The sequence below is a fragment of the Anoplolepis gracilipes genome, chromosome 11 (genome assembly GCF_047496725.1).
Source record: "Anoplolepis gracilipes chromosome 11, ASM4749672v1, whole genome shotgun sequence".
Lineage (NCBI taxonomy): Eukaryota > Metazoa > Arthropoda > Insecta > Hymenoptera > Formicidae > Anoplolepis > Anoplolepis gracilipes.
The window spans coordinates 11,637,978-11,652,307 of NC_132980.1; the positions used below are offsets into that span (position 1 = coordinate 11,637,978).

At 28.5% G+C, this 14,330-nt stretch overlaps 3 protein-coding genes across 4 annotated transcripts in view; 2 read left to right on the forward strand and 1 right to left on the reverse strand.

Moving 5' to 3' along the window:
• Nucleotides 1-14,330, forward strand: part of LOC140670894 (pleckstrin homology domain-containing family G member 5) — a 138,119-nt gene that overhangs the window by 573 nt on the left and 123,216 nt on the right. Inside the window, exons 2-3 of one of the 2 annotated variants that reach the window (XM_072901744.1) lie at nt 7,226-7,389; nt 12,794-12,873. In XM_072901744.1, the coding sequence (XP_072757845.1) occupies nt 7,226-7,389; nt 12,794-12,873 (244 nt within the window). Of the gene's footprint in view, nt 1-7,225; nt 7,390-12,793; nt 12,874-14,330 lie in introns of those variants that run through there. The other variant, XM_072901745.1, reaches the window with a different exon arrangement.
• Nucleotides 440-1,571, forward strand: LOC140670898 (N-acetyltransferase family 8 member 3). The gene is made up of 2 exons (XM_072901750.1): nt 440-986; nt 1,067-1,571. Exons 1-2 carry the CDS (start codon nt 688-690, stop codon nt 1,569-1,571), a joined length of 804 nt encoding a protein of 267 aa, XP_072757851.1. The 5' UTR covers nt 440-687.
• Nucleotides 1,847-4,671, reverse strand: LOC140670897 (uncharacterized). The gene is made up of 9 exons (XM_072901749.1): nt 4,527-4,671; nt 4,163-4,311; nt 3,356-3,496; nt 3,166-3,283; nt 2,913-3,074; nt 2,594-2,827; nt 2,382-2,513; nt 2,063-2,235; nt 1,847-1,978 (listed from the first exon to the last, which is right to left on the reverse strand). Coding segments are annotated over exons 2-9 (1,044 nt in total). The 5' UTR covers nt 4,165-4,311; nt 4,527-4,671; the 3' UTR covers nt 1,847-1,896.

A 14,330-nucleotide genomic window follows, 5' to 3' on the forward strand; every position in this document is an offset into this window, starting at 1 on the left:
ATTTATTCTAAATTTTTATCAATAAAACAAAGAATCAATATTAGGAAGGTAAAGAGATTCAATTGTATCAGAAAATTATAAATAAATAAATATATATATGTTTTTTTTTCAATAATAATTTTATATATCTACAATATTTAAAACAAAAAAAATTATAGAAATAAAAAATAATATACATGCTTGTTATATCTATCCTATAATTACATTATAAAAGTATAAATATTTTTGTGTGTAAAGGCGATAAAAAAAAATTCATATATTTTATTATCAGCTGTCTGGAATGTTAGCATACTTTAGAAACACGAGTTGCACTGCGTTAAAAATTGTAATTTGTAAAAAAATTACATGAGATGAAAGTAGGTTAAAATTTGTATACAATATACACCATAACCTAGAATACGTATTTACATTGTACATACATACATATGTAATTCGGATCGCTGTGCGCATGTTGCACGACAAGACAGGCGATGTAATTTGTGCAATGGTTTGTCTTTGGTCCGAAAGTCTGACAGTAAGCTATATATAAGCATTGTTGATAGATCATGTCTTAAGTAATAAACACAACAAAAGAGTCACTTGAGATAAATAACATGGCAAGCATATTTGTATATATTTAAAAGTAAACGTATATAGTGGGATATTTTCATAGTATCATAGCTTCACATAAAAGTGCCTCTCCTGATAATGAGTTATCTTATAATTGTGCGTGCCTTCAAGCCGGGCGATGAGCTAGGTTGCAAGGAATTAATTAGAAATAGCGTGATGTCTTCCCTGGGTGCCACGTTTCGTGGAATGTTGTTAAAGGAAACAACCTTTCAACTAATGCTTTTCCTCTCTGCGATGATGTTTATCTTCTTTGAAATGCCACTAACCATTTGCCTTACGGTTATACCTATAGTCATTATATTGACATATGTTGGCACATACATCATTTTTGCTGCAAAGCTAGTAGAAATTAATGAAGAAGTGACTGACATTCCAAGGTAGTGTATTGTACATGGATCTTATAATATCTTAATAAGATATGTCACGATTCAAGATGTTTTAATGTTTTTGTTGACAGGCTTTATATGTCTAATCTCTTCTCATGTTTCTGGGTTGCTGAAGTAGTTCAGCCTTACTTAACGACACAAAATCCTCAAGAAGTGCATTATACTATAATCACAGAACAACAGTATTACCAAGCCAACATGGAAATTTCTTCACAAACCAAAAAGATTGTGGGAACTATTTGTTTGTCCAAAAGTCATAGATTAGATAAATGTGCTTGGATAAAGAGATTATGTGTGCACAAGCAATATCAAAGGAAAGGTATAGCAGCACGCTTGCTCAATACTGCTGTACAATTTGCAATTGAAGCAGGGTATAGTTGTGCAAACACAGTGGCTTCCGAGTATACAAAAGGCGGTAGAGAATTGTGCCATAAAAAGGGATTTGAATTGAAACAGATGTATCACAACTCTTTTCTAGGATTCTATATGATATTAATGTATGAATTAACTTATCGAATTAAACCTAATGAGGACGATTACTTATCTCAAAATAAAAACAATTTTTTATGTCAGTAATATATTTTAAATTAATTATTAACATTAATGATATATATAAATATATTGATTAGGATAACGAATCTCTTAAAAAGAAATGAGACTGAGCGAACAAGTCTGTGTTCTCTATTAAGTAAAATGCTTGAACCAAATAGTGATCTTTACCTCAGAATGATATACATATATTAGTGTTATTCAATTTTATAGTTCAGCCAAAAAAGAAATAATAAGCTTTATTTTTTATGAAAGATTTATATAGATATTTTAAGGAATGTTATACATGTTCTTTCATAGAACTCAAATTCCATGAATAATATAAAAAAATGAAAATAAAAATATATTTTTATCACATTTTGTTCTTCATAGCTTCCTGGTACAATTGAATCTCTTTATCTTCCCAATGTTGATTCATTATTATTGATAGGAACCTAGAATAAATAATTTCATTTATTTTTAGTTTAAAATAATAGGCTGAAAAGAATTAAGTACAAAATATGTTTAACGAGAATTACTTTTCTTGAATTTCTTGCAACACTGTCTTTTCTTTGTCCGTAATACTATTTTGCAAGATATCCAGACTCATCTGTAATTGCTTTGTGCTTTGGATTCCAATCAAATTGGTGTCCACGTTTATATATTGCATAGAATGCCATATTGCTAATTTGGCAAACTCTACGTTATGATCCTGTATATGATTTATATTAATAATCTTTCAACGGTATTACATATACTGATAACACATTAAACAAATGAACATTTTAATTATTAATAACTGTTATATAATTATTATATAACAAATTTATTTAATATCCTTTTGTTATATTAACGGACCTTACAATATTGTGCAGCATTCATACATTGTTTCTTTGTTTCGTCAGAGGCTGGGTGCCAGCTGGGCGGATCATTATTTGTTAACAGACCCATGGATAATGCAGCAGCATTGATTAAGCCTACATTATGTTTCTACAAAGTACTCGAGAATTAATAAAATTTTGTCATCAAATATTTGTTGACGATGCGGAACACAAAAAAATATTACAAACCTTGAAAAATGGTATATACTCTAACAAAGTGTCGTCGATCAGAGTCAGTCTCGTGTAACTCAAGACACAGGCTATACTGATATTACTCTTTTCGACGCATTCTTTCAGTACGGACACTGGATATCCAGTTATACCTATATATTTGGCCTTTCCCTCGGCTACGTACTTTGATAATTCCGGCAGAGTTTGCGTGATGATTATATCTAATGAAGGTGCAAATTCGATATCGTGAACCTGCAAGATTTACATATTTTATTTTTATTAATTACAAGTAGATTTTTAAACGTTATCAATGTCGATATGAAAAAATATCTCTTACCTGAATAATGTCGACGTAATCCAATCCCAACAACTCCAAGCTTTTTTTAAAACTTTTTCTAGTTTTTTCAATAGTAAAATCGAACATATTGTCGTAATCCAACTCGTATCTACCAATTTTCGTCGCGATATAATAAGCTTCTCGTGGAATCTCTTTTAATGCCTATAATAAATTTGCAAAATAACATATCAAACAGGTATATGTATATATATATATATATATATATATATATATTTCTAGTAAATTTTGGTACTTTGCCGAGTACTGTCTCAGATTGACCTTGACCATACCATGGTGCTGTATCGATATAATTGACACCTTGTTTTATTGCTTGACGTACCGCTTTGATAGCATCAGCTTCGTCATACGTGCTAGCAATAATACAATTAATTAAACATTTAAAAACTATCTTATAATGTTCACAAAAATAATAAATAATTTACCCGAAATGACAACCGAGTGGACCACAGCCAAAAGATAATTTGCTTACAAATAAGCCCGTTTTCCCGAGCTCTTTGTACTCCATAGCTTTCACTGCTTCAGGATCATGAAAGCCCTCGATATAAGTAGCAGGAAAGGTTCTCCTAAAAGATATTACAATAAAAAATCGTTAAACTGACACAAAGAAAGCTTGAAACTGATAATTTCGCTAATTTACTCTTTTACTTTAGATAAGCGAAAATCAATCTAATTATCGCGTTTTTGTTTATTACAGAAAGATAAAAATTTAAAAATATAATTATAAAAAAACTAAATGAATAAAATACTGAATATAAAATAAATAGAATAAAAATACGCGAGGTAATAATAAAAATTAATTATTGAAATATACGATGAACAATTATTATTTATAATTCAATGAATTTAGTGACAATTTGCTTTATATTATTTATATTTTGCCAAGAATACATATACACATGTTCACAAAATTTATATATATATATATATATATATATATGTATATAATTATAAAATATATATATATATTTATAAAACTTAATATACAATAATTGCGATAATAATAGTAATAAATAATGATATCTCGCGTTTTATTTATTGCTGGAAAATACTTATAAATTATGAGATTGGAAATATTTATAAATTATTTTCAATCTCGTATATTTTTTATACATAATTCTAAATTTATATACACACAAAGTTTATTTAAAATAATTATGTAATCACAGAGAATATAAAGAATTGCATTACATATTTTCTATTATTTTTTTTGTTTGCAAATATTTACGTACATTTCTGTTAATTCCCAGATATTACGGTGGTAATAAATCTTCTTACGATGATTACTTTTATGTACTGCTTGATACGGTTTGTCAACACATACGGGAGCGAGTTCTAACTGAACGATAACAAGTAGACTCTGAAGACTACTCCGACCAAACTATAATCAATTATTATCTTATCAGTTTGTTTAAAGTTCTCAATAATATCTGCAATATTTTTTATGTATACGCATTTATTATTGTTTATACTAATTTATATTAATTTATTGTTGTTGAAAATTTAATTTTAATTGTTTATACTAATTTATTGGTTAAAATTTAATTTTTATAATTAGAAATTTTACTTAGATAAATATATTAATAAGTTAATTACCCTTTGATAAGTTGATCGAAATTTGGTCGAAAAGTAGTTCTATATTGATTCTTTTTATAGGTGAGAGAAAAAGATGCATATTTTTATGCGTGCGTATCTTATCCATGCGCTACTGAGTGAATTCACTGACATACTGACGGAATTTTTTCTTAAGGCTATAGCGCGCACACACACACACACACACACACACCCACACCCACAATATTAACACACTGTTAACACAAATTCCGTAGGTGTGAGTGTATAGACGAAATCATAAGAATCAGCCAGTAACTATAGAGTTGAAATATTTCGAATATTTTCGTAGTATTTCAACGGATATTTGTTATCAGTTGATTCTTACAGTTACGTTTATATTTACAGCTATGAAATTTATGTGTTTTGCCTTTTATTTAATATAAATCTTATGACAATCTTAATATAAATTTTGCGACATGTATTGCCATCTTACGACACACAAATTGATTTTATTGTATGCTGTACATTATCAATTACTGGTTACACAGAAAACTGTCAAGTTCTATTTGTGATAAGTTTATATTTGATAATTTTCTTTTTTTATTCTCACATATATACGAATTTGTTTTTCAATAGAAAATTGACTCTATGTTTTTATTATTTATTATTGTCTTTTATTAGTGTATATAAAATGCTATTTATATTTAAATTTTATATTAAATTTTTATATAAATCCATGTTTATTTTAAATAATATTTTTTAAATTTATATTATGTACACACACATACACACACACACACTCACACACATTGTGTATGTATATATATATATATATACACACACATATGCACATACATACATATATTAAATATTATATTATTATAATATATGTTATTATATATTATTATATGTGTGTGTGTGTGTGTGTGTGTGTATAATATATTATTATTTTTATATGAAAAAACTGCTCTCTCTCGCTCTCTCTTTCTAGGATATAAATGTCAAATTAATTTCTAATATTTTGTCAATTTCGGGGTCAAAGACTCGAGTACTCTTGTTTCGTCGCAGCGTGTTCTCGTTTTTTCCGGTCCTACATGTGTCATGCAAAGACCCCGTAATTTCGGTGCAGCCTGTTTTCTGGGTTATATACCAGACGTCTCGTTCACTTGCCAGCATGATTATGTAATAAATAGGGGCCGTCGGTTCGGGGCCCTGTGCCCTCGAGCGACCGAAAATTCGCAGTCAAGGTAGAGGCCACTGGTCAGTGTACTCGTTTCTCTCGTGTATTCAGCATCGACGCTTCTTCACTTGTCTCACAAAAATTCTCTACAGAAATTTTTATATCAACCGTACATTTATTTGTAAGTATAAAATTATATTGATTTCTCATCCTTTACATTTTAAATTCAATTATAGTTTTTGATATATCAACGATGAAAAGATTTCGACTTATCCACGTTGTTTTTTTAATTACAATAACTAATTCTGAGAATTTATAAAAAATTTATTATGGATAAAAAGTCTTCAAGATGTAATGTATATTATTCATTTCTTTCACGTAGTAATATATTCTACATAATAATATATTACTATTAAATTAAGGATATTAAAAGTTTTGATGAAATATTTTTATATGAATATTTTTTTTTATGTAAAATAATTTGTTTATCATATATTTGTCGTATTACGAAAGGAATGGCATCTGTGACTCGAATGCCAAAAAATTTGGACATTCCCTAAAAATCATTAGATGCAAAGATAATATGATGATTATTCTAGTTAACATGACATTTTATTTCGCATGCATTATAGATAACTTTACTTCGAATAGCAGTTAATTTCTGCACGCAAAGCGATAGCATCAACTGGCGCTGAATATTGCATATCTAAAAGCGCAGAATATTTTGTGTGAGATTTGAGTCTTTAATTGCTAGTTTTTTACTCGAAAAACCAAGAATCTGTGTAGCATATGGCCAGTTGACACGGATGATAATTAAGCCGTCGAAAAAATCAATACTCCAAAACGTTTTAATTAAAAAATGATCAACATTAATTTTTATTTGCTTGCTTCTCGTGAATGATACAAATGGTAGTTAATTCGTGTCGTTTAAAACGACAGCGCAAGCTGTTCTCTACGAGAGGCATATATGTCACATACAATTCACGTGTCGCCAGCACACGTGCGACACTGTCATGTCAGATAAAAACGGAAAATCGCGTGTCTATTTTTTGAACCCTCTGTGACTTCCGAAACGTCAAGGAAAAGTAATCGCGATACAAAGAATCGCGAGACGTTTCGTGGAATGTATTTATGGAACTGTATTTACAAAGTGCTTATGTGATAAGATATTTCGCGCCTCGAAATTGTCTCGTCCAATGACATAAATTAACATTTTAAACTTATGTTAGATTTATATCAAGTTACTCTGACAATGAGTTTTATTTACTCTATACGAAGATATAAGATCATATTTGATATTGTTATGTATGAATAGAGAGCAGTTTTTTTTTTCATATAAAAATTATAATATATTATAAATATAATAATAATATAATACTATATAATAATATTATAATATTTAACAGTAAATATATGTGAAATACGCAAATCTATTTTTTTATAACTTATTACATTAAAATTTTTACAACTTATTTTTACTACATTAAAAGGATAGTGAATTTAAATCATTTTAATGCGTTTTTTATGTAATTCGTCTTGACTAACATTGAATTTGTTTTAGGTTTCTACACGTAACTGTAACGAGTATTATGCCGACAAAGAAAGGCGAACAGTGGTACGCGGATTGGATCGTAGCGGCAGATGTGTGTATGGATTTACCATGGAGTTTTCAGGATAATAAAAATGAGGTCTTGCTTCGTTTGGACAAACTACTCCTTCAGCAAGGTATGTTGACTTATCATTTACCATATAATTTGCGCTTAAATTTTTTTCTCCTCACATTCGTTTGATAAACTTAACGTGAAATGTAAATATTTGAGTTGGAATTCTTATTTATATCAAAAAAGTGTTTGTTATATTAAGAGAAACTCGAAATAAAAAAATTTTATAATTTAATGTTACCTATTATAGTCATAGTTTATCATTATGTTTTAGTATTTAAAAATGAAGTGTGTGTGGCCTTGCTTTCCACATTCGTATCATGATCGTTGAGACATAAATCAGTTAGCGATATGAAGAGAGAGAGTCAGTTGTATAAGCGAAATATTTTCCAATATTCTTCTAACACGAGTCGATGGTGAATCAGCTGATTTCTTTTCGCTAAGTGAGAAAAATAACGAAACCGATGGTGATGCGTTAAGTTTTACGAACGCGCGTGAAGAAAATCCTTGATTATCGCAGTGAAAAATATATTATCGGTTGACTCTTCAATAACGTTAAGCAGAAAAGAGGAAAAATAGTCGGTTAGAAAACGAAATAACGTGCATATAATTTTATACGTTAACATGTTATGAAGAAAATCTAATATTAATTTAAATATATTTTAAAAGATATAATACTTTTTAAATAATTGGTAAAGAATAATGTTTTGTAGAACAATACGATTAATAATTTGTTCTCTAGCATTGATCAAGCAGTCTATTTTGTCAGACAAAATTATCAATGTATTTGACATACAGTACGCATATGTGTATATGTATATATGTGTGTATGTGCAGACGTCTCGAGCATGCTTGCATATAATTTCGTTTCATATAAACCGTCTTAAGGTCCTTTCCAAATGTACTCCACGATAAAATCTGTTATCGTGTCAGAGGAAAACCAGGGTCGAGTATGATTACAATATTCCAGGCTATAATAAAAGGAGATGCTATCGACACATATCGCGCCGTCTATTTTCGATGTTTCGTTGTTCGATGTTTCTAACAGAATAGAAAGAGAAAGAAACAAAGAAAAAAGTGCCCTTCGTAACGATATTTCGACGCATGCAAAGAAGATGAAAGACGACGACAAAGATGGTTCTATAGAAAGAAAAAGAGTTTACCACTTTGCAGGAATTTTAACCGCGGCGTGGGAAACTTGAGTCGCGTCGTGCGTGACGAGACTTTTTTTTTCGCGGCGTAACATTTACCTAGAATATTTTTACCTCTTAATCTGTCAAACACATGGCGTATTTTTTATCAAAATTAGTTAATCGGACCTTATTTAAAAATAATTTTATTATTTCATTAGTTTACCTTATACATTCTGAATGTTACTTTTCACTAATATAATAACTTTTCTATTATTCCACTTTCTCTTAAAATAATCAAAGCAATTTATATCGCGCACAAAGAAAATGCGTTCATCGGAAAGTTTAAGTTTGATTAAAAAGTGTCATAGTCATCTCTTACATCTTACATCAAAGAATGTGGTAATGTCATTATTATGCATTATTACTTATCCTAAAAACAGGGTGTCTACTGCTTAGAAAAATATGGAAAACTTGGAATTTTTAAGGATTTCTTTTCTATCTGGAAAAATCACAAAAGTTTCATAGAATTTTATTCAGGAAGTTTTTTGGAAAATTCTCTTTTTCATAATTTTGCTCTCTTATTGTAAAGTCAGTCGTGAAACTGGCGTCTCACATTGTACAAAGCTATTAATTGTGGAGAGTTCTCGCTTTATTTTTAAGAAGTTCTAACATTTTTAACAAGATTAAACAAATATTTTAAACAAATTCTGTCTATTAAACAAAAAAATGGCTCGGGACAAACTGAGACAAACGTCAAGTTCACACTGTTTACTTTGTACACTGACAAACAAATCATTCGAGACATATAATACATATATATATACAAGTACTGAGGTGAGGCACTCGTATTCCATTCGTCTAAAATAAATTAATTGTGTATATGTACAGAAGGTGTGATTAATACTTTTAAATGAATTTATGTACATATCAATACAATTATTTCATTTGTATATACATATATGGAAATTGTATATGTATACGTAAATTTTTTTGTATATACTATAAAGATGATAAATTATATATTTTTTTATTGTTTGTTATCAAATGATTATTTTATTTGTTGCATTTATTTGAGCATCAAAATATTTGAATATCTCTTTATGAAACATAATACTCATACATAATATTCGTATATACATACAATACTAATAAAAATATCGCGCGTGATTGCTTGCATATAAATATGCTAATATAAAAATTCCACGATTACAAATATTATATATTCTAATTCTTATTATTATATTTTACCCTTTTGTTTTGGCTTTATTTTTAATAGTTCTAAAATTTTTGATAAATAAATAAATAGTGCTGGCCATTAAAAATCCTATCAGCACATATGTTCAAAAGATGTTTATAAGAGATTAACAGGATATTAAAATATGTTTTAACATTATATTTCTTATAAACATCTTTTTAACATTTATGCTGTTAGGAAAGATGGCTCGGAAAAAATTTAGACAAACTGAGATGCCTTGTTAACGTTGCGTCTTATCTTATTTTGTTCTTCGACATTTTTGAAATCATTCTTGCTAGATTTTAAATGCTTGAGAGTGCAATAGTTCTACAAAATGTTCTTTGCATAAAAATTATTAGAATATTAATTATACAATTATTAAAATATTAATTATACAAATTAGATCACCGAAGACACTGGTCACAAATGAGATTTCATGTTATATCGGCGTCTTGACCTAATTTGTTTAATAAATATTCTAATAATAATTCTAATAATAATTTTTACGCGTATCTTTACGGAGAACTCTATTCAGAAATTATAAACTTTTTAATAATAGAATTTTTAATAATAATAATAATAATAAATAAATGAAAATTTTATTTTACAGAAGTTGTAAAAAATCTTGAAAATATTTTATTTACTTGGAATTTTAAAAAAATATTTGGAAAATCAGGGAATTTTTTTACAAGATTTATTAGATACCCCTGTTAAAAATAGAATTTAGTCTTTGTATCACTTAAATATTTATAAAAATCTCAAAAGTTTTTTCACGTACAAGGTCGCCGATCATTTTCAATTTATGAGGATCGAAATTGTGTGTTGGAGAAAACAAATAATATTTATTATATAAAGAAAGCGCGCGCACGAGAATACACACGCATTGACATACATATATTATTTGGAACTTTAACATCAAAGTCAATTTTTGCTCGATTAAAGTGTCAAGAGAGCGTTTTCGTTTTTTGAAGCTCGATTAAATAAATAAGACAAATGACGTGATGTGATTAAGATGATAGAGTATACTATGTGATAAAATTGAAAATTTTATACAACGTTAGCAATGAGTTTTTGTGAAAGACTGAATTAACGAATTTATTAATGAATTATTTGAATATAATAAATATTAATAGAGTGAAACTTTTTTGCCAATTACTATATTTGAATTTTTATAGAAAGTTAATATTAATTTATAAAATACATAAATTATAATTTATTTAATATCAATATTAATTATATATATAAATAGTTTAAAAAATTATATCAATAATTTAAAAATAAAGAAAAGTTGCATAACTAATTGTTTAATAATTTAATAGGAAGTATGATGAAAACCTTTTACTGTAAAATTTTATTAATCCGTAGACTTTTAAGATTGAAGTCTGCAGAAGTTATGTATTTTTCTTTCGTTAAGTTAACGTGAATAGTATTGCAATATTTTTTCATGTATTAGATAACATGATTGTGCAAAGATTATATTAATGTAGTAAATTTTTATTAATTTTATACACTTGTATTTTCTTATACTTACTTCTTTCAATACAGAAATCCTATTTCTTTCGAAGAAGGTGAAATTTTTATAACATGGAGAATTTGATCAAAATTATCTGAAATTCAGAAAATATTAATTGATACAATGACGTAGATATTTAATTTGTATTTTAAAGTGAATCTTTCTTGAGTTCTAAAAACTAATTGCATTAAGTATTTTGTAGGTCTCATTAGCAGAATACAAATCATTGTGCAATTACTCATCAGATTGCAAAAATTCCTGTTTTTAATTTTCAGAAGTTTTCATTAAGTCTCCTTTGTAAATATCTTTTTAAAATGGAAAAATTTCTCTTTCATTTTATGTGAAAAATGGACATTTTGCAGCGTTTATTAAGTTAAATTGTTAACAGTACCTCTAATTAATTCCGATATAAATAATTTGCTTCTGTCTAATGATACAATATGTAATATATTTCACACATTTTTTTATCATACACTTTTATAAGGAGAAAAACGTGTCATTGAATTTTTGAGCATTCTAATTAATATGTATTAACTCTGTCGATCGTGAGTTCTCTACCTCGGTACGATCCATTTGTCGAGAAAGCGTTTCTCTGTACGAACATTTTTTTTTTTTTTTTTTTTTAGCATCGTTGAATTTTTATACATGCATTCACTGAAAGTTGTGCATAGTCTCACTGACATTCTGTTATTCAACATGTCGTGTACCGTGCGCGTATGTATACTCTATAAATTCAGTAACATATATTTTACGAGTTATAAATAAATTTTACATATTAATTTACAAGGGATTTACGCATTAAATATCGACGGTTAAATATAAAGCTCTTTTTAGTCGACATGTGTGTGCGTGTATGCGCGCGCGCTGCAATTTATTAATATTAAAAATAATTCAGTGATGACGAAAGCGAGGTAAAAATGTCGCTCAAATAGTTTGTCTAAGCTACAATGACGATATATATCGTCACCATAGATGGGTAGGATAGAGCATTAATGACATGACGTTGTCGAAACGGAAAGGCGTGCTCCGCGAGCACGGATAGCGGCGGGGCTTAATTTAGAAATTATCGTCTCACGATCGGGACGAAGGTTTCGATCCCGAAGAAAGGGCTCGAATGGTTAGCTCGCATGTCCGCCGACCGACGCGATAATCGATTTCATTTCACTCCAAGAGTCTGTAAATTTACCTTAAAAATAAACGGGTCTATCTTTTACGCCCGTACATACCAAGTCATTCTCTAGGGCTCGATTGTGCGAAGGATTATGATATGTTTGCTTAATCATTCTACTGTACTACTGAATTACGCCCTTTAGTGGCTTTATCAACCTCTAATCTTGAGTCACATAACTCCAGTAATTAATTTCCCGTGTTTGCAACAATCGTTCGCCAACAATAATAATAAAATTGACAAAATTTTTTTTTTTTTTTTTTTTTATTATGATATTGAAATATTATATGCATTTGAGATAATTCAAATTCTGTGATATCGTGTTTTATGGAATAAAATCTTATTTACGATCATGACTTTAAATCTACATGTAACATTATTTAATTTCTTTCTATCTTTTTTCTCTTTCTTATGTTGCAGATGATGAACTTGAGCAAGCTGCGGATAGGAGACATTTTACAGGAAGGAAAAGAGGAGGCAGCAAAATACGTTATAAAAAAGTAAGTAAATTATAAAAAAATTTCTGTTGCATGATACCACAACAGTTTGAGATATTTATATCAAGCTTATAAGTTTATTGAAAAGCTGTTTATAAGTTTATTAAAACGCTATATAGATTTTATTATAAAAATTTCTTAGGAAGTAAAGGAAAGAGAAAAATTTTAACTTTTTTTAATACTAGGTTGATAGATACTAGGTATTCTCTTTGTTAGATTTTTCGTTATTTTTTTTTTTTTTTTTTTTCGCTTAGCACGTACACATAAAATTTTGCTTTCGGCCCATATTATCTCTCAAAGGATTATCCTATGAAGGGAACGCAAAATTTAAGTATAATTTTAGGGATTATTTCTATCTCTCCTCATATTCTACCTCATCTCTATTCTCCTTTTTATGTTACTTATTAATTTCTTTGTTATCGTCTTAAATCCGTTCGAAATGCATAATGAAAATTTTAGTAAACCGTAATACAATAAAAAGACGAAGAAATATCGTAGTTGAAATTGAAAATCACAATTTCAAATATGAATTTAACATGTAAATAAAAAGGATCGTTTTATTTTGTTTTGGTCGTGAGATTCACGTTTTCTTAATTATAATAGACTTTCGAGTTAAACACTGTAAAAAAGTATTTCCGAGTTTTCTTAATTGGAGAAGCTCTTTAACCCTTTCGCTCGTCTCTTCTCTGCTTAAGGTCGTCCGTAATAACGAAAGAGTTAATTCGCTTCGCAAGGGGATTATAGCATGGCTCTGACACTTTTACGGAGCTTTAGCATGCTCGAGTTTCTAATTCTTTATCCTTGGCGTAAATTTAAGTTAGCTATTCTTGTTGGATGTATTTACAACATGTAAATTTCGGAAAACATAGACGTGCAATTAATTTGCGCGGAGACAAGTGCGCACGCGATACAATGGAACGTGTCGCGCAATGATAAGAAATCAAGTGGTGTACATACATTAGTGCAAGAAATCGTGACAGAAAATAATATTATTCCATTATTATGCCATGTGTCAGTTCTACGTATGTGTCTGAAATGTCAATTTACGAGACGTGTACATATTAAAACAATATTCTAACTCGATTATTGTTTAACGGTAAAATTATTTGATATATATATATAATTCACGTCGCACATGTAGAAAATAATTATTATAATTATTTTTTTTTAAATTTAATAATATATTTAATAAAAAATTAAGCAGAAATTATAAATATATTTTTATATACTTCTTGAGAAGTTTTTATTAAAAAGTAAGTATTTAATAACTTATTTAATCGTGTCTCGTAAAAAAATAAAATTAACAGCTCTTACAATTAGTCATCATGAAGTCAAGTAGAGTTTGATAAAGACGATCTGAGAATTTAATAACTGGGTTCCGAAGGGAACGAGGGACGATCGTGAAAGATAGGAAAAGGCATCGAGGGCGATGATATATTATCCAGCATTATGTGGTTTAT